At 34.4% G+C, this 26,587-nt stretch overlaps 2 protein-coding genes across 7 annotated transcripts; both read right to left on the bottom strand.

The window, feature by feature from the left end:
- Positions 1-538: 538 nt before the first annotated feature.
- LOC148549930 (uncharacterized) lies at positions 539-7,353 on the bottom strand. Its single transcript, XM_088496518.1, has 2 exons — positions 6,876-7,353; positions 539-564 (listed from the first exon to the last, which is right to left on the bottom strand). The coding sequence occupies exons 1-2, from the start codon at positions 7,351-7,353 to the stop codon at positions 539-541; spliced, it is 504 nt and encodes a 167-aa protein (XP_088352644.1).
- Positions 7,354-15,985: 8,632 nt separating this feature from the next.
- Positions 15,986-22,396, bottom strand: LOC107613544 (polyprenal reductase 1). Of its 6 annotated transcripts, none has more exons than XM_021109944.2 (9): positions 22,041-22,363; positions 21,688-21,758; positions 18,444-18,477; positions 18,119-18,311; positions 17,608-17,945; positions 16,640-16,874; positions 16,453-16,548; positions 16,280-16,351; positions 15,986-16,173 (listed from the first exon to the last, which is right to left on the bottom strand). In XM_021109944.2, the coding sequence occupies exons 4-9, from the start codon at positions 18,284-18,286 to the stop codon at positions 16,069-16,071; spliced, it is 1,014 nt and encodes a 337-aa protein (XP_020965603.1). In that variant the 5' UTR covers positions 18,287-18,311; positions 18,444-18,477; positions 21,688-21,758; positions 22,041-22,363; the 3' UTR covers positions 15,986-16,068. The 6 variants fall into 6 exon arrangements, with proteins under 6 accessions (XP_020965603.1, XP_088353631.1, XP_088353632.1 ...); XM_088497505.1 differs by having other exon boundaries at positions 18,421-18,477; positions 21,692-21,758; positions 22,041-22,115; XM_088497506.1 differs by having other exon boundaries at positions 21,692-21,758; positions 22,041-22,115.
- Between the last annotated feature and the right edge of the window lie 4,191 nt (positions 22,397-26,587).

Raw genomic sequence — 26,587 nt, 5'->3', positions numbered from 1 at the left:
AAACACTTAATTCATTTGCAAGGCAATAATATAACTAATGATTTTTATAAGTTGTAGCACTCTACCACACTCAACTTTACGTTTAAGTCGTAAAACAGAAGTGATGTAGTATTACGGCCTCTAAAATAAAAAGTGTACATGTAATAGCAGAAGAATATAATAAACTAGGAGTCTTGAAAAACAGATAAAATAAAAATTGCGAATTAAAGCGCAATGTTCAGAAAACGATTTAACTTGCGTGCTAAGAAAACTATAATTATCAGGCATAAGATAACAAAAGTAGGAATAAAGGATCAAAGATACAAAATAACAAGCTCCTAACTCAGCCCGCAAAGGCAAGACTGACCAGAGAATATATACACATATATATACATATCCAAAACCCAAATTTACACAAACAAAATCCTGTCTCTCCATAAGCCTCTAAGAGGATCGAAAGGAACAAATCATGCGGAGAGAATACTAGGTACACATATATATATGACTATATAATCCAAAAAGGGACCCGATAACCACTTCACTTCAGGAGCTCAGACGTCTAAGGAGGTGCCTCTCGACCTGCATCTGAAAAACAACAACATAGTATGGGGTGAGAACCAAAAGTTCTCAGCATGGTAAAGGTGCCACGCATATAAGATATAAGGTCCTGGGAATGCCATAGGCAATCCTAGAACGCCGACACTCAGATTATAAAGCTTAAAGTATTATACATAAACCATAAAATGGTGGTTTTCTAAGAGTATCTAGGCCTAACTTAGCTTAATCTTAAATCTAAGTCCCACTGCCTTTTCTCCAAACCTCCATCTCCGTCAACAAATCATAGACAAATAAGCAGATAAAAGCAATCACAAGAAAGTTACAAGTCCTGCAAGTAACAAATATACAATTAACATAAAAGTACACTTAGGCACACACATTTAAAGCACAAACAAGTAATTCAAGTAATATGCACATGATGCATGCCTATCCTATGGTTGATGAGTCTCATCTGTCGGTTATCAAGCGAACCCGACAAGTCCGGTTTGCTAAACCTTTGGACTGTCCCCCGACGCGAATCCCCATATATATATATATATATATATATATATATATATATATATATATATATATATATATATCAAATCGCTCAGTGAGGGTACCATTCCTGGGATTTTTAAGTGTCCGGTCACCCTTACGTCGTAGGGTCAACAGAGTATCGAGTTTTCAACCTGGTACACGTGGTGGCAAGCCACGGTACTTTATCCAGGGAATCTCGTATCTCAGATCATTTGATTATTCAAGCCAAGTATCATACATGATCATTCATTTGATTATTCAAGACAAGTATCATACATGATCATCCATAACATTTCATAATCAATTCATCACTTTTCAGCTTTACTTCACCTCCAAGTTATCCACATTTCCTATCTTCATCTGATTATCAAGTTTAATACTATTATTTATGACTAAAGGAATGAAAATAGGGGTTTAGAAGTTTGAAATAGGGTTTAAAATTCAGAAAACCATGTTTGCTGAAACAGGGGTCACGCGTGCGCGTGGGAGTGTGAAAAGGCAGCTCGCGCGTGCATCCCCTTATCCTACGTACGCATAGGTGATCACTTCATGTCACGCGTACGCATAGGATCACTGGCGTACGCACAGTCAAAAATTCCATGCAACGCGTACGTGTGGGCCACGCGTACGCGTGGACGTACGTTTTTCTAAAAAAAAAAAAAAGCTGATCAACCAGAAAGTTGCATAATTTTACATATTTCACACCAAAACTTCCAACGTGCATAACTTAATCGTTTTAAATCGTTTTTCTTTCGTTCTTTAAACGGCATAAACTTCACGAACCCAATTCTTATTTAAAACCAGTTGAAATCAATTTGGGATTCCGAAAGCCAAGTTATAGCTCGCCGAAGTTCGACCCAAAACCAAAATTTTGCAACCTTTCTAAACCTCTTTCTCATTCAAAACAAATCTCATGCTATTGATCACCAAACCTACACGTGCTAACACAATATGTCCTTCTTCATCAACACAACAACCACTATAAAAGTCATACCTCATACGAACAATAATTACACATACACATGCCAAATCCTACAACCAAAACCATAACTCACAAATCCTAAGCCTATATACTTATATTCTCAAATAAAAAATTAACAATTTGCCAAACCATCAACTAATCAACAGCACCATACCAATACTTTCTTAACAACAAGATGCTAAACAACAATATACACATACATTCCAGCCTATCCTATGGTCATCTAGCCTAAGTTTTCACAGAACATTATATATTAAATGCAAGAAACCTAAACTATACCTTGTCCGATTTTCTGCATATTGTCCAAGGCAACTTACTAAAATAAACACAGCCCCCAAAAGTTCAATAAAACAGCTTCCTCCAAGTTCCGATATCCACAATTTCAAGCTCCAATTATTTATTCACAACCTAATACACATTCATAACACATATACATCCAATTTAATACCCGAAGCACAAATTCAGAATATTTAGATAGAATTATAATATCCTCACCTTACCCAAGTTTCATATAAGCAAGAGTGAACGTTTTTCTCAAGTTAATTGGATCCTAAAACATCAAAAATAAGGAAATTCAACACCTCCACATAACTTTTTCGAAAATTGGGAAGAAGAGGCTGAGAGTGAATAAGCGAATTACCTATGAAATTGTTCTGGTAGAATCGTAGAGCTCAACACGGTGGTCGTGTGGCCGCAAACGGCGCGGCAATCGTAGCTCGGACGGAGGAGTTACGGTGATTTGAATTACCGTAAGGGTTAGGAAATTTCTTTTCTCCTTCTCCCCAGCTTATTGCCTTCAGTGCATTCTGAAGTGAGGAGGAAGAAGAGCCCTTGTTTCATTTAAGTGTTGGGCCGGCTGGTCCCACGGGCCCGGTTCAATCGGTCCGGCCTGTTCGGTCCAATATTGGGCCGAATTTCTTGAAATTAGTGTCAAAATTCTCGTTTTGACGAGCTCTATCCAAATTTAATATAATATTCGTATTTCTAATTTTCCTTTTCAAAAATTAATTTATTGACTAACTATTTACTAATTTAACTGGGTTTACATCCTACCCACCTAACAAAGAATTTTGTCCTCAAAATTCAAATTTAGTTACCTGAAAAGAGACGTAGGTAGTCTTTCCGCATATCTGATTCAAGTTCCCAAGTATGTTCCTCAATACCAGCTCGACTCCAAGCTACTTTTACCAGTGATACTTCCTTCCCGTGCAATCGTCGCTAGTGTCATCAATTCTCACCGAGATTACTGGAAGTGCTAGATCTTCTCTCACTTGAATCGGTTCCAGTTCAAGAACATGACTTGCGTCAGGAGTATATTTCCGAAGCTGTGACACATGAAACACATCGTGCAAGTTCGGAAGATATGGCGGTAAAGTGATCTTATAAGCCATCGGCCCAATTCTTTTCAGGATTTCAAACGGTCCAATATAACGGGGATTTAGTTTCTTAGTCTTAATAGCTCTTCCCACTCCAGTAGTTGGTGTAACCTTCAGAAAGACATGCTCTTCTTCTTCACACTCCAAAGGCTTTCGCCTTTGGCTTTCGCTTTTGGTCAGCATAGCTCTTCTAACGGCTTTGGGCTATAAGCATTCGGCTATGAATATTCTTTATCTGCTCAGTGGTCTTAGTTATCATCTCAAGCCCTAAGGTAGCGTTTGTTTTGAGGTACTGAGACAGAGACTGAGAGACTGAGATTCAGTATCGTGTTTGTTAGTTCAGAGACTGGTACTAAAATTTCTGTCTCTGTCTCTAAAATTTCAGTATTTCAGTACCTCCAAAAAGTAGGGACACAGGGGACTGAAATTTTTAGAGATGGAGACTGAAACTTTAATAACATTTTTTACCTAAAATACTTTCATTTCAATTAATTAATTCCAATTTTACCCTTTGTGCAAATTAAATTAGAGTTTTATTCTTGTTTCAATTCCTGTCTCCCATTTTGCACCAAACAGAATACTGAAATTTATTTCAATACCTGTCTCTTAGTCTCTGTCTCTCAGTCTCAGTCTTTCCGTCTCTGTCTCTCCACCAAATGCTACCTAACAAACTTCTTTCTCCAGCTTCATACCAACATAGCGGAGATTGACATTTCTTGCCGTATAAAGCCTCATATGGAGCCATTCCGATGCTCGCATGGTAGCTGTTATTATAAGCAAACTCCACTAGTGGCATATACCGATCCCAGCTCACCGGCTGGTCCAAGACACAAGCCCTTAGCATATCCTCCAAGGTCTGGATAGTTCTCTCTGATTGACCATTTGTCTGAGGGTGATATGCAGTACTTAAACTTAACTGAGTCCCAAATTTACACTGAAAGGCTCCCCAGAACCTTGATGTAAAATGAGAATCTCTGTCAGATATAATGGTAGAAGGCACGTCGTGCAATCTGACAATCTCTTTGATATACATTCGAGCCAATTCTTCCATTGTGCAACTTATCCGGATGGGGAGAAAGTGAGCTAATTTTGTTAGTCGGTCCACAACCACCCAAATAGCGTCACAACCACTCCGAAACCTAGGTAAACCCGTCACAAAATCCATTGTAATACTTTCCCATTTCCATTATGAAATCTCTAAAGGTTGAAGGGTTCCTGATGGTCTCTGATGCTCAATTTTAACCTTCTGACACGTTAAACATTTAGATACATGCATCGCCACATTATTCCTCATCCCTGGCCACCAGAACATTGCTTTAAGATCTTGGTACATTTTGGTGCTTCCTGGATGGATTGAAAACCCGCTCTTATGAGCTTCCTTCAAGATACTTTGTCGCAAGTCTCTGACGTCTGGCACAATAATTCGGTTCTTGAACCTCCATAAACCATCCTTATCTTTTGACACTTTCAACTGTTTTCCTTGCTCAATTGCCGGCAATAATTTACATAATGCTTTACCATCTTGATGAGCCTTCAGAAGTTCTTATTTAAAATCACTTGAAATTCACAACTGACTCAAACATTGAATTCCGGATTCTTCCTTAACTCCCAGTTTCAAAACTTGAAATGCCTTTAATAACTCTTCTTCCCGTAGCATCATCCAAGCTGCATATAAAGACTTCCGACTTAGGGCATCCACCACAACGTTCGCTTTTCCAGGATGATAATTCAATTCAAAATCATAATCTTTCAGAAGCTCCATCCACCTCCTCTGACGCATATTCAACTCTTTCTGCTCAAATAGATACTTCAAACTCTTATGGTCTGAGAAGACGTGAAACTTAATGCCATAGAGATAATGCCTCCAGATTTTCAGAGCAAACACAACGGCAGCAAGTTCTAAATCGTGAGTCGGATAGTTCATCTCATGCGGTCTTAATTGTCATGAGGCGTATGCTACAACATTTCGGTGCTGTATTAGGACGCATCCCAAACCTTTTAATGATGCATCACAGTACACTTCAAACGGTTCACTTGGCTCAGGCAATACCAACATGGGTGCAGTAGTCAACCTTTGCTTTAATGCTTGAAAACTCTCCCCGCACTCCGAAGTCTAGACAAAAGGCATATCTTTCCTAGTCAACTTAGTTAAAGGTAAGGCGAGCTGTGAAAATCCCTTAATGAATCTTCGATAATACCCCACCAAACCTAGGAAACTCCTGATCTCTGTTACTGAAGTTGGTCGCTCCCAATTCATTGCTACTTCTACCTTAGTAGGATCCACAGCTATTCCTTGCTTGCTCACTATGTGACCGAGAAACTTCACCTCACTCTTCCAGAATTCGCATTTAGATAACTTAGCATATAACTTCCTATCTTTTAGAATTTGCAGCATAGTTCGCAAGTGATCAGCATGCTCCTCTTCAGTGTTAGAGTAAACAAGAATATCATCAATAAAGACAATAACAAACTTGTCCAGTTACGACCGGAAATCCTATTCATATAATCCATGAATACTGCCGGAGCATTAGTTAACCCGAAAGACATCACCGTATACTCATAATGACCATAACGTGTCCTAAAAGCAGTTTTGGGAATATCTTCGCCTCTAACCCTTATCTGATGATACTCGGATTGCAAATCAATCTTAGAGAACACATCGGCACCCTGTAACTAATCCATTAGGTTTTTGATTCTAGGTAATGGATATTTATTCTTCACAGTAATCTTATTCAGTTGCCGGTAGTCGATACACAAGCGCATACTCCTGTCCTTCTTCTTTACCAGTAACACTGGCGCTCCCCACGGAGAAACACTTGGTTGAATAAAATGCTTACCCAATAGATCTTTCAGCTGAGCTTTCAGTTCAGCCATTTCTAAAGGTGACATCCTGTAAGGAGTAATCGAAATCGGACCGGCTCCAGGCACCAACTCAATTGCGAATTCAACCTCCCGGTTAGGTGGAAATTCATTAATATCATCCGGAAATATGTCTGGAAATTCACATACAACCGGAATCTGCTCTAAACTCTGATCATCACCTGATACTCCAGCAGTTAATAACATAATACCCTGACATTCAGTTCCAGAATAATTTACTATCATGGAGTTCAAATAGTAATTATTCACCACAACCGACGCTTCCGACCCTTCTGGCATAAACTGTACTGACTTATCAGAACAATCAAGCAAAACATAATTCTTGGATAACCAATTCAATCCCAAGATGATATCAAGACCAGTCATCGGCAAACAAATCAAATCATGCACAAATTCACGTTGTTGTACTCGAAATGGAACATGTGGACATCCTAATCTAGTCACCTTAGCTTCATGAGTAGCATAATACACTTTCAAATCATAACCTAAAACCACCATTCTCAATCCTAGTTCATTAGCCTTTTCAAATGCAATAAATGAATGTGTTGCTCCTGAATCAAATAAAGCATTTAATATTTTACCAGCCATTTCACAGTTACTTCTAATCAGTGTCTCAGATCCCTCAGCACCTGCTGCAGAAGTGGTGTACACTCTCCCTGGCTGTTGTACCCTACCAGTCTCATACTTTTTCTTCTCCAGACAATTACTGGCCAAGTGCCCAGATTGTCCACAAAAATAGCATATCCCAAGTCCTGATCTGCACGAAACTCCAAGATGATACTTCCCGCACCTCTGACAGCTCAAATCCTGCTGTGGTTGCTTTCCAAACCTTCTTCCCTGATTAACATTAGTATTCGGCCTTCTGTAATTGCCCTGGCCTTGATTCTGTTGCAAAACAAAGCCTCCACGCTTGAAATTCCTACCTCTCGGAGCAAAGTTTCTCCCTGAAGTCCTTTGAAAAGGCACCATCAAACTTCCTTTCTCTGATGTCGCCTTTCTCACACATTCCTCAGCCACCCTACTCTTATTCACTAATTCAGAGAACATGCTGATCTCCATTGGGGAAACGAAGCTCAGAATATCGCTCCGAAGACCTCCCTCATATTTAATATATTTTCACTCAGTAAAATCTTCAGGCGCACCTTGACAGATACGAGAAAAGCGAAATAACTCCTCAAACCTGCTAGTATACTCAGTAACAGTCATTTGGCCTTGTTTTAATTGCATCAAATCAAGTTCCTTGGCGTTTTTGACTGAATTGGGAAAGTATTTCCTATAGAACTCTGTTCGAAAGACCTCCCAAGGAATCATAGCGCCATCTGGCTGCAGGATACGTCGTGTTCCCTGCCACCAATACTGAGCCTCACCTTGCAGCTGATAAGTTTCAAACTCAACCCATTGCTCTTCAGGAACTTGTTGAGCCTGCAGTGCCCGTTCCATAGCCTAAATCCAATTGTCTGCATCAGTGGGATTTGAGGTTCCTCTGAAGGTCGGAGGGTGAACTTTCAAAAATGTTGCAAGTGTCATATGGCCTTCTTCATCATTACTGCTCCCGTGATTACCCTGGTTTATCTGATTACTCAGTGCCTCGGCTGTCGCCTGCATAGCTGCAGCCATATTTCCTAGGGCAGCCATAAAGTCTGTTGGGTCATTCCCTGCCAGGGCAAGATTAACAGTCCCTATTCTACCTCTACCTCGCCCGCGACCGCGTCTGCGAGTCGATATCTGGTCCCTATACACACCAAACAAGTGATATTAAGTTGATCAGTCTCAATATCGCAGGTCTAATGCTTTAAGTTTCAAATGCATGCTCACAAACGTTTATGCCATGTATATCAGTCAGATATCCTAATAGCACATAGACACATATACAGAGAATGCACAGAAGCATAATCAGTCCGTCTTTCAGACTCTATAGAAACGAACTGCTCTGATACCATAATGTAACACCCAACCACACTCAACTTTAGGGGTGTAATCGGTTCGGTTTGGTTCGGTTTTGGACCGAAAACCAACCGAACCGACCTGATCGGTTTTACAATGATACCAACCATTCGGTTGGCTGCTGTTTGAACAACCGAACCAAACCGAACCGAACCAACAGCGGTTTGGTTCGGTCGGTTTTTTTGGTTTTTTTACACCTAATAATAAGAATTTAAATTACTATCAAATGAAGTTTAAAACCTTCAATAAACTAGAGTAACAAGAGTATATCACATCCAAATTCATACAAATTCAACTTAATTAAACATAAAACAAAGATAATTAAAAATGTCTAGCAAAACAACAAAAATAAACACACTTTAAACCGAAACAGTCACTTTAAAACAAATAAAAACCAAACAGCCACCATGCTTAATCTGAATCCACTCTTCTCCGGTTAGTGCAATTTCTACAAAAATAAAACAAAAAAATTAATATAGATTATAAACATAATATAGATTATAAATTATAAACGTAAACCATGAATTAGATAAACAATTTGGATTTATATACTCCAATTAGAAATGATATTTTATACTTCTACACAGGATCCACATGGATAATTAGTTTGGAAAATCCCTATAGAGAAATTAGGATAGAGTCTAACATAAGTAAAATGATAATATCCAAGTAGCAAGGTTCATTTCATTATTCATTTTAGTTTCTTTAGACACTGGAGAATAACTTGATCTTGTTCAGTGCTCTGTTTTCACTTTTCACTAACAACCTATCTAATATGATAATCTCAAATGTAGGAACAAACACGAAAATTAGCATGACGAGAACATCAAACAAAACAAGTTTACTTATAAACACAATAACTACAAATTATTAGTCTTAACTCTTAACGAGAAAACCAGCCTAAAAATCAAATGGATACATGAAAAAGGTTGACAAGTAGCATGAAAAATTGGAAGATAACAAGTACAAATGAAACGACTTGGACCATGTGGACAAGCAAAAGAATAGGTCATAGTGAACCTCAAAGCAGAAATACATGCAGGTATGCCTAGATTAAATCTCTGCTGCTTTTATGTTGTTTTGCGCCAGCAACATGATACTCTGAGTAATCTGTTATTGAAAGTTCTGATTGCTCTACAGGATAATTCACAAAAGCCACTTTCATCCAGTTTTAGAATAAGTTACAGAATAGACCTTTACTGATTTAGATGTGTCACACACGACATAAATATAAAGCATGAGGTAAGATCAATTCTAAAATATGTCTCATAATATAGTTTTATATAAAGAATAGGAGCAACAAATATGAACTCCTATAACCACTTAGCCATAATGTCAGCAAACAAATTAACCAAATAGTTAAAGCTGTTTAGTAGAAACTAAGAAAAATAGTTATCTTTTTATTGGAAAAACAGAGACCAGGGTTTGGTAAACAAAATAAAAAGCAAGAACAATAATTAAGCAGCAACAATAAAAATTCTGCAGAAAAAATTTCAATCAAACTCTTTTTTCTAATTAAGCACAAACTAGCAACAATAATCAGAGACAATAATTTTAATCAAACTTGTCTTCCTAATTAAGCACAAACCAGTAACAGCCCGCAGAGACAAAAATTAAAAATCAAACTCATCTTCTTAATTAAGAAGAGACCAGCAACAACAATCAGGGACACATTAAATTTGATATACTATGGCAATATAATGATTTGTGAATTTAACTAAAAATCAGATTCTAACCTCCGAAGAAGACATCTTTCAGGTGCATTTTGCAGGAGAGGGCTCGGCGACCAGAGTGCTCCTCGGCAACTGGAGTGCTACTCGGCGACTGGAGTGCTGCTCCGCTTAGGGTTTCTTGCCACGACTTAGGGTTTGTTCCGACGGCTTATGACTGGACGACGGCGTGGACTCAGGACTGCACGAAGACGCGAACTGGACCATGTTGCTGCTACACGACGGCGCTGCTCTTTGCTACGCCTGCGAGCCTGCGACGAAGATGAATGGACGACGCTCTCTGGCTCTCTACTCTCTCAGGCTCTCATTCTCTCAAGCAAGGCCGCATGGAGGAGGAAGAATGGAAGATGGAAGGGAGCTGTGGCTTGTGGGTGGGTGAGTGGGTGTCTCGTGTCTGTGTGAGGAGTGAGCAGTGAGCACTGAGGGTGAGTGGGAGAGGCTGACTGCCCTGCGCGAGTGAAAGGAAAAGAGAGTGAGGCTGTGAGGCTGTGAGGGTATTCAGAGTCTAGGGTTTTATTAAGGGTAAATCAGTAAAAAGAATTACTATGCAGCAGCTTCTTCGGTTTGGTTTGGTTCGGTTCGGTTTCCACTAAACCAACCGAAAACCAAACCGAACTGATCGGTTTAATTAAAAAAAAATCGATTTTTTCGGTTTTTCAATCGGTTGTTGTAATTTTCGATTCGGTTTTGCGGTATTTTTTGGTCCGGTTCGGTAATTTACACCCTTACTCAACTTTACGCTTAAGCCGTAAAACAGCAGTGATGTGATATTACGACCTCTAAAATAAAAATTGTACATGTAATAGCAGAAGAATATGATAAACTAGGAGCCTTGAAGAACAGATAAAATAAAAATCCCGAATTAAAGTGCAATGTTCAGAAAATGAGTTAACTTGTGTGCTAAGAAAACTATAACAGATAACAAAAGTAGGAATGGAGGGCCAAAGATACAAAATAACAAGCTCCTAACTCAGCCCGCGAAGTCAAGACTGGCCGGAGAATATATACACATATATATACATATCCAAACCCAAATTTACATAAACAAAATCCTGTCTCTCCATAAGCCTTTAAGAGGATCGAAAGGAACAAATCATGCAGAGAGAATACTAGGTACACACACATATATGACTATACAATCCAAAAAAGTAACCCGATAACCACTTCTCTTCAAGAGCTCAGACGCCTAAGGAGGTGCCTCTCGACCTGCATCTGAAAAACAACAACATAGTATGGGGTGAGAACCAAATGTTCTCAGCATGGTAAATGTGCCACACATATAAGATATAAGGTCCTGAAAATGCCAGAGGCAATCCTAAAACGCCGACACTCAGATTATAAAGCTTAAAGTATTATACAGAAACCATAAAAGGGTGGTTTTCTAAGAGTATCTAGGCCTAACTTAGCTTAATCTTAAATCTAAGTCCCACTGCCTTTCCTCCATACCTTGATCTCCGTCAACAAATCACAAACAAATAAGCAGTTAAAAGCAAGCACAAGAAAGTTACAAGTACTGCAAGTAACAATATACAATTAACATAAAAGTACACTTAGGCACACCCAGTTAAAGCACAAACAAGTAATTCAAGTAATATGCACATGATGCATGCCTGTCCTATGGCTGATGAGTCTCATCTGTCGGTTATCAAGCGAACCCGACAAGTCCGGTTTGCTAAACCTTTGGACTGTCCCCCGACGCACATCCCCATGAGTCTATGCATAGCTTTTTCTCATATATATATCAAATCGCTCAGTGGGGGTACCATTCCCGAGAATTTATAAGTGTCTGGTCACCCTTACGTCGTAGGGTCAACAGAGTATCGACTTTTCAACCTGGTACACGTGGTGGCAAGCCACAGTACTTTACCCAATAAATCTCGTATCTCAAATCATTTGATTATTCAAGCCAAGTATCATACATTATCTTCCGTAACATTTCATAATCAATTCATCACTTTTCAACATTACTTCACCTCCAAGTTATCCTCATTTTCTAACTTCATCTAATTATCAGGTTTAATACTATTATTTACGACTAAAGGAGTGAAAATAGAGGTTTAGAAGTTTGAAATAGGGTTTAAAACTCAGAAAAGCATGTTTGCTAAAACAGGGGCCACGCGTGCACGTGGCTCATGCGTACGCATAGGTGAACACTTCATGTCACGCGTTCGCGTGGGCCATGCGTACGCGTGGACATGCTTGCTGGGTCATTACGCGTACGCATAGGATTACTCACGTATGCACAGTCAAAAATTCTACGCGATGCGTACGCGTGGACGTACGTTTTTCCAAAAAAAAAAGCTGATCAACCAGAAAGCTGCATAATTTTACATGTTTCACACCAAAACTTCCGACGTGCATAACTTAATCGTTTTAAATCGTTTTTCTTCCATTCTTCGAACGACATAAACTTCACGAATCCAATTCTCATTTAACACCAGTTGAAATCAATTTGGAGTTCCGAAAGCCAAGTTATAGCTCACCGAAGTTCGGCCCAAAACCAAAATTTTGCAAACTTTCTAAACTTCTTTCTCATTCAAAACAAATCTCATGCTATTGATCACCAAACCTACACTTGCTAACACAATATGTCCTTCTTCATCAACACAACAACTACCATAAAAGTCATATGTCATACCAACAATAATTACACATACACATGCCAAATCCTACAACCAAAACCATAACTCACAAATCCTAAGCCTATATACTTATATCCTCAAATCAATAATTAACAATTTGACAAACCATCAACTAATCAACAGCACCAGACCAATACATTCTTAAGAACAAGATACTAAACAACAATATACACATACATTCCAACCTATCTTATGGTCATCTAGCCTAAGTTTTTACAGAACATTATATATTAAATGCAAGAAACATAAACCATACCTTAGCCGATTTTCCGCGTATTGTTCAAGGCAATTTACTAAAATAAACACAGCCCCAAAAGTTCAATAAAACAGCTTCCTCCAAGTTCTGATATCCACAATTTCAAGCTCCAATTATTTATTCACAACCTAATACACATTCATAACACATATACACCCAATTTAATATCTGAAGCACAAATTCAGAATATTTAGATAGAATTATAATATCCTCACCTTACCCAAGCTTCATATAAGCAAGAGTGAACGTTTTTCTCAAGCTAATTGGATCCTAAAACATAAAAAACAAGGAAATTCAACACCTCCACAGGATTTTTTCTAAAATTGGGGAAGAAGAGGCTGAGAGTGAATAAGAGAATTACTTTTGAAATTATTCTTGGAGAATCGTAGAGCTCGACGCGATGATCGCGTGGCCGCAAATGGTGTAGCAATCGGAGTTTAGACGGAGAAGTTACGGTGATTTGAATTACCGTAAGGGTTAGGAAGTTTCTTTTCTCCTTCTCCCCTGCTTATTGCCTTCAGCGCGTTCTGAAGTGAGGAGGAAGAAGAGTCATTGGCTCATTTAAGTGCTGGGCAGTTGGGCCTACGGTCCCGGTTCAATCGGTTTGACCCGTTCGATCTAATTTTGAGCTAAATTTTTTGAAATTAGTGTCAAAATTCTCGTTTTGACGAGTTCTATCTTAATTTAATATAACATTTGCATTTCTAATTTTTTTTTATTAAAATTAATTTATTGGCTAATTATTTACTAATTTAATGGAGTTTACATAAGTAGATAATTGAAAATTCTCAGGAAATTTGATAAGTTTGACCGAGTCATTTTTAAAATTATTAATTTTATATAAAAATAATTGTATATGAGTGTATGTAATATTTAATATTTTAAGTTAGTTCTTAAAAAAATTTTAATTGTAAATTTTGTTTTAAATACATTTTAATTATTAAATTATTTTTTTTATTTTATTAGATATATAATTTTTACGTTAAATTTGATAAAAATTTAGACAAATTAATTTTTGTCAATATTTAAAAAATCATAATAATTTTTATATAAATTCCTTTGTATAGATGAATAATCTGATGTAAAAATTAATTTGCCTAATAAAATAATAATTTACAGAGTAATTTTGTGATTGAAATTTATTAAAAATTAAAAAAATTTAATTAAAAATCTTTTAAAAATTGATTTAGGTTATTTCTCATAGAAAAACAAAAAGGAGTGTTCGGAGTAATAAATATTTTAAATTTTTAAATATTTAAATTAATTCTTAAAAATTTAAAAATAGATATAATTTTTAGTAAATTTTTTATTATCTTAAAAGTTTTAAAATAAATTATTTATAATAAAATTTATTATCGAATATGGATATTAAAAATATCAGAAGAATTAATAGAGGCAATTGAGTTATAAAAATTAACTGAGGGTTGAAGATTCGAAGTGTATAATCCGAATTTGTTAATGATTAAAACTTTTGACCTTTCGGATTTAGAGCTCTGATACCATGTCATGATACCACTCATCCCAAAAGCTTCAGTTGATGGGAAAAGATAACACTAATAGTTATATCTCTAATACTGAATCGAACATCTCTAAACCTCCATTGTACACATTGTACAAATATTCCACTGGCTCCTTATATTTTCTCTTTTTTTTTTTTTAAATATGACCGGTGTAGGTTTTGAAAACTGGCCAGGTCAAGACGGGTTTCAACGGGTCTACGAGCCGTTCAGAGAGTGGCTTGTCTCAGATTGGTGATCAGGTTTACGGTCAAACCAGACATATCGAGCCAGATTTGATTATTATGATCCATTGATTATTTAAAATATTGATTGTATACTAAAAATATAAATTTTTTGTACATAAATAATTTTTAAAATGATAAAAAAAATATGGTAAAAAAAAGTCAAGTTCCTCCTAAAAATGTTGGGTAAAAGGATGGAATCCAAAAGAATACCTTGAGGAGTTGAATTTTTTTTAGTGGGAACTAAATTAGTGGAAGTGGATTGGTTGGATTTAGAGTGTAAAGAGTGTTATCTAGTTAAAAGAAAACCAAACTAGATATCCCTTCACTAATGTCACATGTTATGAACACTCTTTTTACCCATACACCTCTTTGAATGGACATCCATCAGAGTAGAACTTTAGTTTAACTTGTGAAAATTAACTTCTTTCATTTCTAGTTAAAAAGATTTGAAATGATGGGAGCACCTAGAAATATTTTCTGACAACTACCTTATTTAGTAACAAGTCTTGGGATAAAAGGAATAGGTCAAACATCACACTATAACTATTGGATAATAGACTCCTTCGTCAAAATAGTTTTACACTATAAAAAGACCCCAAATCACCTCTTAAAAGGACTTTTTTTTTTGAAACTTAGAAGCTCAAAAAATCCATCTTTTTCTCTCAAATTTCTCTCATTGTTCTTCATTTTATTCATCAACTTCACAAGCAAAATTGGCATTCGGGTGTTCCACCAGAACACCCGACAGCAATTAATCAACCCATGTCCACTTTAAACAAAACTCATTCATCCTCTTATAACATTAGTGAAGGTCTCAGCACTTGTTCTCTATCTCTATTTCTCATCATTAGTTCTTGTATTGCTTATTTGTCATTAATAGAAGTGTTTTTCTCACAAGTTTACCTACTCCAAATCTCTCATCTTAACCATTTTTCACTTAATCTATTTTTCACAAAACTCATCCGAATCAAATATAAAAATATTTTCGTTCTATGCTAAGTACTTGAGATTTTAACAATGGAGAGAGCAGATATAAGAATCTCATCTTCAGAATAACATGAATGGTGACGGAGGTTTAATAAAAACATATAAAAGATATATATTATATCACTATGTTTATTAAAACATCTTTATAATTTAATAAAAATAAACAATCTTTTGTTATTTAATTTTGAAAAAGACTTAATTTTTTTTATGTTAGACAAAAATTATCCTTTTAAATTAATCAAATTTTAAAATTCAACTAACTTTAATTTTATATTTTTAAATTTTAAATTATTTAAAAAATAAAACAAAAACAATCTCACTATTCATCTACATTGAAGGAGATTGATGATACTCCCCATGAACCCTAATCTTTCAAGTCATTCATACCTTAAAAAAAACACATCTATGAGAATTAACAAAGTTCTTTACATCAATCTAACATGAAAAGTATTGTCTATTTATCTCATAATCTCAGAGAATATATGGTATAACAGCAAACCGACTACTTGGATAATCTTCAAATTTCTGATGATACCACCTGTGTGTTTCCACTGCTGCAAACGACAAATTTGCCAGCTGAACCAAGTGAAAGAAACATGGCAAAGGGAAAAAAAAATCAACTAAACATTTTTTCCACCTTCAAGAATTAGAAAATCTTGCTAATATAAAATTTATATATTACCACAAAAACAAGAAGTAACCATATGGTTAGATTGGACCATCCAGTAGCAACTACAAAACTGCCGTATATAACCTTCATTATTGTGAAACATTAGGCATATTTAACATCATGGGTTACATAATAACATAAAGAAAACAATATGGGAGAAAAGGAGGGGGGAGGGGGAGTGTTACCATTTCAGAGAGATAATGTGGACAGGAAACAATTTCAAACCAATCACCGTGAGGAATTGCATATTCCTCTGCTTGTCTTGAATTTCGAAGCGAACCCTAGCAAAATTATAAAATTCAGACAAACACATGACAGAAATTTAAAAGAATGTTAAGATTTCAATGTCAAGTTTCAAGTGGATGTACATACAAGAATCTTATGGCATCTTTGTTGATGAATCCAACCCAAAAAAAAAACAGTTGCGCCGATCCAATGTCTCCATCCAAGTCTGAAGAGAGGATTTACAACTTGCCAAAGTTCTACCTCCACTGGTGGCATATGATCCTTGCCTATGACGATGAACTTGGTGACTAGATTTACTAGGAAGTAAAACACATCTAAGGCGCAATCAGCACATAGTGACAGTGGTGCTGCTAGGTAGAAGCTAGCTTTGTAAAAACAAACAAACCAATCATTCCCATTTTAGTGTTTGCTTGTATCCAACCAGTGAGTGATAAATAACAAGCATAGTAAAAGAAAAAGCAGAATTCATTATTCATCTAAGAAACAGATCATAAGGCACTTCATCCTTGAAACTAGATTAAAATTTCAAATCAACGTGCAGCACTTCAAATATACCTAGGAGTAGTTACAACTGCAGGGTTCTGCTTGCTTTTCCCATACTTTTCTTAGAGTTTCTCTTCTGTTTTAGTTTTCTTTTAGTTCGGTACACAAGGTTTCCAGTCCAAACCTTCCAAAAAAATGTATCTCCATGGAGCATAAATCTAAATTCCATGTTGTCGCATTCATAAACTAGTAAACTACAAAGCTTTTTGTCAGCTAGAACATTGCCATACCCATCCTACAAAAAGTTTACGGCAATTTATACACTACAATGTAGCAATCGCATAGTAGCTGAACAACAATTAAATCTTATGTATTAAAATATGACAATATGTCATAAATAAATGTTTTGTAGCCTGTAGAAAAGAAATTAAATCAAAGTAATTCAATAAGAACAGAGTAATTCACTATGATTTTAGATTAATAACAAGTAAATAGGCCCTTCACACACACATTACCACATTAGGAATATGTAATAGTCAAAATTATTCTAATAAAAAAGAGAAAGGGAGTTCCAAGGGAGGTAAATTAAAAAGATTATGAAATAAACTTACAACATTCCAGTGAGATAACCAAGGACGTGCATGCGGGCAGAGGGGCTATATTTAAAAACATATATGGTTTCAAATAGGCGTCTCAACACTTGAGCTTCCATTAACAAAAGAAGAAAAACAGCTTGCCAAACAGCATGCCTTTGAAGCATTGTAGTTGAACCAGTTCTCAGAGCTGAGCCTCCTATCAAGTAGCTTGTAATGGTAGAGTATGCAGATGATTTCCTAACCGGTGGCACCATTGTGTATGCATAACACCAAGTTGTAACAAGCAAGAACGTTGTCCATATTGATGCAACAATATAGAAATGCAAGAAGAATCTCTGAGGGAGTGTGAATTTCTGCAAAGTCAAATAAAATATATTGCACACTTTCAAACTTTCAAGTACCCCATTATTCGATGGATCATATATTCACATCTATTTTAGTAAAAGGCAAGAAATTTATACAATGGCAATGATAAAAGTAATAAAAATGAAAAGGGTATATAGGGGAGTGAAAGTGATATATTTACCTGGGAAGTCGAGTGCATGATTTTTCCTCTTCTAGCAAAACCCAACAAGATTGTATGGAGAAAGTTGAGTTTGGGAATTGGGATTGAAGCAATGAGAATGGGAAGTGTACCAGCAATCCATGCTAGTCTCAGCAATTGAGGAAGGACCATATGCATCTCCAACTCCATTATTATAAGATGACAATGATAGAATCTTCAACCGAGAAACATAGTTATTTTTGTGAGTACTAAGTAGGTGAGGGTCTGAAATGTTTGGAGGATTACACAAAATAACAGCATTAGACACAGATTAAGGAAGATACAAGGAGTGTGCGATGGGAACTACCGAACTAGCAACTTGGGCGCGTGCAACGTACCATCTGAGGAAAAAGGAGAAAGGACCTTATATATTATATCGAGAGAGAGAAAGAAAGAGAGAGAGACAGAAAAACTCTACATGGCCATCAAATTTTTATAATGTTGACAATCATAAATACTAAATTATTATTTATGTGTGCAAATTCTAAAAAATATGAATTCAAATTGTATTCATTCATGTGTGCAAACTCTGATAAATATAGATGCAAATTATATGTTTCTTATGTGCAAACACTTGTAAAAATGGGTGCAAATTATTGCTGTCAAGTACTGGCCCAAAATCATGTGCCAATTCTGCAAAATAAGGATACAAATTGTATTCATTCATGTGTGCAAATTCTGGTAAATATTACGACAAATTATGTTTCTTGTGTGCAAATACCTGCAAATATAGGTGTGAATTATTGTTGGCTAAAAACAATAAATTTTGATAACCCTCTATGTATATAAAACAAGTCTTGGATACATATTGTAGGGTAAGAAGCCAGCAGGCTGTTGTATTCGTAACTAGACTCACATGTGTTCTTGATTGGTTATTAAGTATAGGCTGTGTCTTTTATCTTTGTTTATATATTTTTGGTCTTTGGGCTTATCGCACTCCAAGGCCCAAAAAATAAGTTCAATTTATGCCACTTAAAAGAAAATATAGTTACAATACCCAAAAACAAAAATTGACATCGTTTCGTAATTCCAACCTTGTTTTCATATAATATCTTTTTTCATATATACATATATATAACTAAATATTTATCATTTTTACTAATTTTTTATTTATTATGATTATTATACGTATTATATAAATCTCGTCTATTATAAAAAATAATATGGTACACTCTCATCTCAAATAGTTTGAATATGTAGAAAGAAAATCGGTAGATCATATGGAAAGAAAGTAGTTCAAATGGAGATAGATAAGTGAAGAAAGATTGAGGATAACCCAAGATGACCATACACAATATAATTAAATAAAATTTATGTATAAACCAAGGTTGGAAAAACCAAACCGGTCAATGAATCGATTAAGTAACTGATTTAATAGTTTAGTGGTCCAACTAGGATCAAACCGTAATTGAACCAATTTAATTAAATATAAATAAAATTATTAAAAATGTAATATATAATTTTAAATATTTAAATTCAATTATTTCTACACTAATAAAATTCCATACTTCACAATTTCATCTAATAATTTATCTAAAATTTATAATTAAAAGTTCACAAAAAGTTCAAACATAATGACAAACACACTGCCAATGAGTAATAGCTCAAATGACATAGTCTCCCCATACTCAATTAAGAGGTTGCGGGTTCGAGTCTCATATCTTTGGTAAAAAAAAAAAAAAAATTAAAATAATGACAAACACACTAACTCTGAAAACCCTAAACACACTAAACTAGTCCATGAATCATGATGCGTTTAATCCTTTTGTGTTTGGAATACAAACATTGAAAAGTCATCTTAATCTTCATTGTGTTTGAAAATTCTGTTCCTATAACTTAACATAAACTTAAATCCAATGTTGAATTTCAAAAAAATGAAATAAAACTGAAGATAAATAAACTAAGACTTGTTGAAGCATCACTTTCCAAGAATCATGATGCGTATAATCCTAAGTCAACCCTAAGAACAATTTCAAGGTAGGATTTAAACCCTTGTTATCTCAGAAAATTTAACAACAATCAACAATATTTAACTCAGAAAATTAACAATAACTCAGAACAAAATCATCAATCAACATTAAATCAGAAAATTAACATTAACTCAGATGTCAGAACGAAGTTATTATTAACTAAGATGCAGTGGAGGGATAACAACGGGGAGAGAGAGAGAGAGAGAGAGAGAGAGAGAGAGAGAGAGAGAGAGAGAAGGTGACGGTGAGGAGAAGACGGCTGGGTGCAAGCAGAGACGCTCGCGGTGAGAGAGACTGAGCTCTGAGAGAGAGGGAGAGCGCTTGAAGAGAGAGATTCCAAGGAGAGAACGAACCACTGCTACGCTGAGAACAAGACCGCGACGGAGAAATAAAGAGCGCCGGTGAGAAAACGGACCACAGGAGCGATGTGAGAAACGAGAGAAAACAAAGGACCCCGTGGATTCTGAACACGCGAGCGACGCCAATAGGAGAAGGTGGAGGCTAGGCCGACGGCGACGACACCCTCTGGTTGACAGAGAGTAGCTCAGGGATGAAGAAAGTGGGGCATGTGTTTGAGTGGCTGCTAGGGTTTAGGTCTCTCTTCTTTGATGTGGTGTGGGAATCCCACATTTTTCTTGCTGGGAATCCCACCCTTGACTACACCAGTTACTCGTCTCCTTCTCCACTCACTCAGGTACTTGCTGTATATTTATTTATGTAGTTGATTCTATCTAGTCGGATAAAAATTTGTAAAATTTGTGGTCGTTGTTCTATTATTATTACCAATATTTAATAAATAAATAAAAGTAAATTTTACTTATTAATTCATTGCATAATTATCAGAACCGAACTAGTAATCGAATTAATGAAAATATTGGGTCACTGGCTCAACGGGTGGGTCACTAGTTGACCCGGTATCACTTAAATAAACATATAAAATCATTAAATATAAAAGGCATGGTGATATAAACAAGTAAAGAGCCTTTGATACAACAAGACAAGCACTCTTTAATAGGATTCTCTTCCGCAGAATTATGATCCGCAAGTTTATATTGGACACTTCCAAACAATGTTTCTTCTCTTATGATATCCACATAGATTTACACACAACTTATTTACTTGATAGATAAATGAACATCACAAACTTTTCCTCTTTTCATTATCTAACAAAATCTAGATATTGCCAATCTTTAACATGATCATCAGCACTGATGAATTCACAAGCAACCTTGACCCAATCATCTTCCTACTTATCACTATTTATAAGCTCAAAACAATGCACACAGCATCTCCCAAAGTAAGATCCCAAAGTAAGAAACACACCTGAATAATTTTCTCTTGAACAGATTTGTAGAACAATATCAGAACAATCCCTTCAATTAAAACTACCATGAGAGTTATTCATCTTCATGACCTATTATCTAAACAGTATAACTAATCATCAATTTATCTAAACCAATTAGCATCAATTTATCTAAACCAATTAGCATCAGTTTATCTAAAACTACATTAAAACTGAAAATACTAAACATAAAATAATAGAGATTAAAGAATAACTGAACAAAATAAAACAAAAATCACCTACAGAAGCAGAAGTAGAAGTTGTCAGGGACGGAGCAGCTTCGGAGTTCGGATCTTCAGCACAGCCACACCTAAATCAACGTCAACATTACAATTATAGGCTAAGATTCTCTAAATAGGAATTATTTATTCTTAAGTCATAAACCTAAAAAATTTAGTTAAAATTATGGTATCAACCCTTCAACAATACTGTCAATTTGATCAGAAAATTGATTAAATTTCAGTGATGATTTACAGCAAAATGAAAAATTAATCAATTAGGAAAAAAGAATGCAAGAAGCTGTGAAGTGTGGAATGGGAACTACGGAAGAAAGGGCCAAGGGAAAAACAGGGGAAGGCAGCCAGGGACTCACCACAGCGGCTCGGCGACAGAACCGGCAAGAAGGAGGCGACGAAGCAAAAAATACGACGACGTCCGATCAAGGGGCAGCGTTTGCTGGTCGATCCTGTTTCTTCTTGACTGAGCCGGCGACGACGAGACAAAGGAGGGCGGCGACACATGAACTACGGCAGAACGCCAGCGACTATGAATGAAGAGACAAGAGAGTTTGACAGACGGGACGGAGTGCGCCACTGTCTGCGTGAAGATGAGAGTGTCACGGGTGATGAGAGGGACGACAGAGCTAAGTGAAATTAGGGTTTTGGAGTTAGATGATCTGGTTTTTTTTTTTTTTTTTCTGAAATAAAATATAAAAAAATTATTATTTTTCCAAATTCATTATTTCAACTTTAATTTTTGGAATGCGATTTTTTTTTAAAGGGTGAGTTCGTCCATCTCTGAATAAACTTCTATAATTATTTTGACAAAGCGATAAGAACAAAAGATATATTTTATCTTAAAAATAATAAAATTAAAAAGAGTATATAAAAGAATAAAAGTAATATATTTACTTGAGAAGATGAGTGCATGCTTTTTTCTTTTCTAGCAAAACCCAATAAAATTGTATAGAAAAAGTTGAATTTGAAAATTAAAATTGAAGTGATGAGAATAGAAAGTGTTCCAGCGATCTATGATAGTTTCACTAATTGAGCAAGGACCATATGCGACTCCAACTCCAACTCCATTATTATAAGATGACAATGATGGAATCTTCAACAGAAAAACATAGTTATTTTTGTGAGTACTAAGTAGATAATGGTCTGAAACATTTGGAAGATTACATAAAATGAAAGCGTTAGGTACAGGTAAAAGAAGATACAAGAAGTGTGTGGTGAGAACTACCAAACTAGCAATTTGGGTGCGTGCCGCTTGCCGTGCCGTATGAGGAAGAAGGAGAGATAGAAAGATTTGGGTTTATCTTTAATAAGCTCAACTCTTTTGAATTTTTTAGATATGCAAAATGAATAATTTATGAATATGGTTCATATAGAGGTTTAATAATAATAATTATTTTTTTTACATTTATCTCAAATATTTTTTAAATTGACGAAAGATAACCCTAATTTTTTTAACCTGTAACCTCATTGGCTCTGAATTACCAAACCTAATCCATGCTTATCTGCTCTCTGTCTGTCGTTGCCGTGCATCAAGCATTCGCTACCGGTCTCAGACTCTCTCCCGGCGTCGTTTTCATCCTCTCTCTCTTCTCAGCCTAGCACCTCATTATCTCATTCATTCTCAGTATCTTTCTTCTCTCTTCGCGTCGTTCGTATTCAGCCTTAGAGTGGTGGCGTGAGTCTCAGAGAGTCAATATCATCGTATGCCCCTTGGTACTCTGTCTCCCCCTTCATCGCTCCACTTCCAGTGTTCCAATGGAGCCTCAGTCTCAGGTATGAATTTGCCTCATTTAGCTCATTTTTTTTATCCTTTTATGTTCTGTATGTATCTTTTTCGTTGATTCAATTTTTTTTGTTCTACTTTTTTTTGTTAAGTTTTTTTTGTATGAATTTATTTCATTCATTTCATTCAATTAGTTGTTTTGTTCTATTTATTTGATTCTTTGAAATTTTTTGGGTTATGTTTATAAGGATTAAAAATTTTGGTATTTGTTTTTATGATTTTAATTTCAATTTCTGGGTTTATGTTTCTGTTCATGATGTTATATCTTTTATTTAGTATTGATGTTTGATTTCTATTCATGATTTCAATTTCTGGGTTTATGTTTCTATTCAATTTTGGTATTTATTTTCATGATTCTTATTTCAATTTCTGGGTTTATTTTTCTGTTCATGATGTTCTATTTCTTATTTGTTATTACTGTTTTGTTTATGGTTTCAATTTCTAGATTTATGTTTATTTTATTTTTATTTTTTTATTTTACTTATTTTACTCTTTTTTTTGGTGACTACTTATTTTACTCTTTTTAAATTTAAAAATATGTCACTTAAATTTTAGAGGTAAATGATGATGATGATAAAGCAGAGTTGTGAACCATCCGTTGCATCAATCAAAGACGAGTTTAAATCTCTTTGTTTTTTTTTTTTTTTTTGCTATTTCTATTAATTTTGCTTTTGGAACATGTGAATAGCTATTCATTTCTTTGTGGATGCACTTACTTTTAGATATTGTTGCTGCATAGTATTTACAGCCAAGAATGCTTTTTATTGAGGACATCAAAAGGAGGTCAGTGTTGAGCTTCAAAGAGTGGTCTGGTGCCGATCCATGTGGTTGTTGATGGCAATGTCGAAGATGACAATGAATTAATCACATTAGTATGTCCTGTTTTCTTTTTCTTTGTGTCATGACCTATTTTGGTGCTCTACTTTTGTGTGTTGAGCTTTTCTTTGTTAAAAAAAAATAAGTGGAGAAAGATTGAGGGTAACCCAAGATGACCATACACAATATAATTAAATAAAATTTATGTATAAACCAAGGTTAAAAAAACCAAACCGATCAATGAATCAATCAAGTAACTAGTTTAATAGTTTAGAGGTCCAACCAGAATCAAACCATGATTGAATAGATTTAATTAAATATAAAATAAAATTATTAAAAATATAATATATAATTTTATTGAATAGAATTAAAACATAAATTTTAAATAAATTAAAATTATATTTAATAACTATCTTAGTTTGAATCGATTCAAAAGTAAACATTGTAAAGATGGAACACAAGTTATAATTTTATCTAATATTATTATAGTTATTTGTGTGTTTTATAATACTATTAAAGTGCATGCAAAAAAAAATTGGATTATTAGATATAAAATTGATTGTAATAGTCTAAAATTAAAAGTTAGCAATAGTATTTCTTTTTCTTCCAAGAAGCAATAGCTCAAATGCCATAGTCTCCCCATACTCAATTAAGAGGTTGCGGATTTGAGTCTCTATATCTTCGGTAAAAAAAAAATAGTACTTCTTTTTCTATAACTCAAACTATATAAGAGTAGTTGTCACAAAAAAAAAAAACTATATAAGAGTAGTTTGATGTCTTTTAACTATAGTATAAATCTTTTATTTGTTTTTATTTTTTGAAACAATTTAGCACATCCATCTCTCATAATTTTTTTTAAATGCAGTTGTAAAAACAAATGAATAACCAACTTATTTCATGTGTCTCTAAAAAAAATTGAAGTTACTTTAATCTATAATTTAAGATCTAACACATGTGATGCTTTATATAGGAAAATATTGTTAATTATTGTAAAAACCGTTATAAAATATGAACTGAATAATGAAGAGGACATTTAACCTTATTAAAATGAGATTTTAATTGCAAGGATTATTTTGCTAATTATTATGAAAACCGTTACAAGAATTAATATTGAGGTTGATAGAAAAAATATATTTTATACTAATACGTTGATATGACAATATTCTAAAAAATCTATATATAACTTGAATATAGAATAATTTTAGTATCAATTTTTATAGATAAAACAGAAAGAATTATATGTGAAGCAATTAGACTTAAATTGATATGACTCCGATAATTTGGGATTTCAATTCCACTACCAACTATTTTTTATTTTTTATTTTTTGGATTACATCCATTATCTCAAGCTCTCAATGGAACCCATCTATTGACCCAAATAATTCATAGTAAAAAATTGAGTAATTTGAGTCTTGAAAAGGTGACGACGGAATATGCTAGTTTTTGGATATGAAATATCCATTCTAGTCATTGTGGATGTATTTGTCCAATTGATGCGCACGAAGGAATCAACATTAGACTTATTAAATCTCTAGCTATTCATAGAAAAATTGACCAATAGAAAGCCCATCTTATGAAATTGATAAGAGATAAAAAAAAAAAAAAACATATGTTTTTTTTTTCATTAAGTAGAGATGAATGCTATATAGTAGCTCTGTTAGAGTATGTCTAAAATAAACATAACAATTTTATGCGCATTAGATGTACCACATTCATATACATCATTAGATTTCATTAAATAAAAATGAAAAGTTAATATAAAAAAAATATTGATCGGTTCTAATAAATACAGAATATCCTATTACATAAATAAATATCTTTTAATATACAATACTTTAAATAACAACATAATCTTTTATTTTTAAATAAATAAATATAAAATATATAAATACAAAAATATAAGTATTTTACTATTTTTTATTCATTAAGATTAAATATATGCAGAAATTTTTTTATAAAATTTAAATTATTTTAAAAAGATATTTTAAACTACAAATTAAAAATATAAAATAATTAAATTTTATTTTATATTATTTGACGAATTATTAGAGTACTATATTCAAAATTTATTAATTAACTATTTTTGTTAAATATATTATTATATAATATAATTTCTTATCAAAATATTTGTAAAAATATAATTTATTTAAAATTTATATATAACACATAAAAATAATAATATTTTTTTATTTTTTCAATATTTTTTAAAAAAATTAATTAATAAGTAATATATTTTTAAATACATGCCTACCAATTATATATTCACTTATATTAGTTGGACTTAATCTAATAAAACTTATGTAA

Source organism: Arachis ipaensis, chromosome B8, assembly GCF_059453495.1.
Source record: "Arachis ipaensis isolate K30076 ecotype BB chromosome B8, ASM5945349v1, whole genome shotgun sequence".
NCBI lineage: Eukaryota > Viridiplantae > Streptophyta > Magnoliopsida > Fabales > Fabaceae > Arachis > Arachis ipaensis.
The sequence above is the reverse complement of the archived record's forward strand: the minus strand, read 5'-3'. Positions and strand labels throughout refer to the sequence as shown.

Coding starts and splice junctions, on each gene's coding strand:
- LOC148549930 (XM_088496518.1), bottom strand. CDS start 7,353: ATGGAGATCAGCATGTTCTCTGAATTAGTGAATAAGAGTAGGGTGGCT. Junction 565..6,875: donor AAGTAACTGTGAAATGGCTG/GTAAAATATTAA, acceptor GTTGTTTTTCAG/ATGCAGGTCGAGAGGCACCT.
- LOC107613544 (XM_088497504.1), bottom strand. CDS start 18,286: ATGGAGTTGGAGATGCATATGGTCCTTCCTCAATTGCTGAGACTAGCA. Junction 17,946..18,118: donor TCATGCACTCGACTTCCCAG/GTAAATATATCA, acceptor TTGACTTTGCAG/AAATTCACACTCCCTCAGAG. Junction 16,174..16,279: donor GGTTACTTCTTGTTTTTGTG/GTAATATATAAA, acceptor CACTTGGTTCAG/CTGGCAAATTTGTCGTTTGC.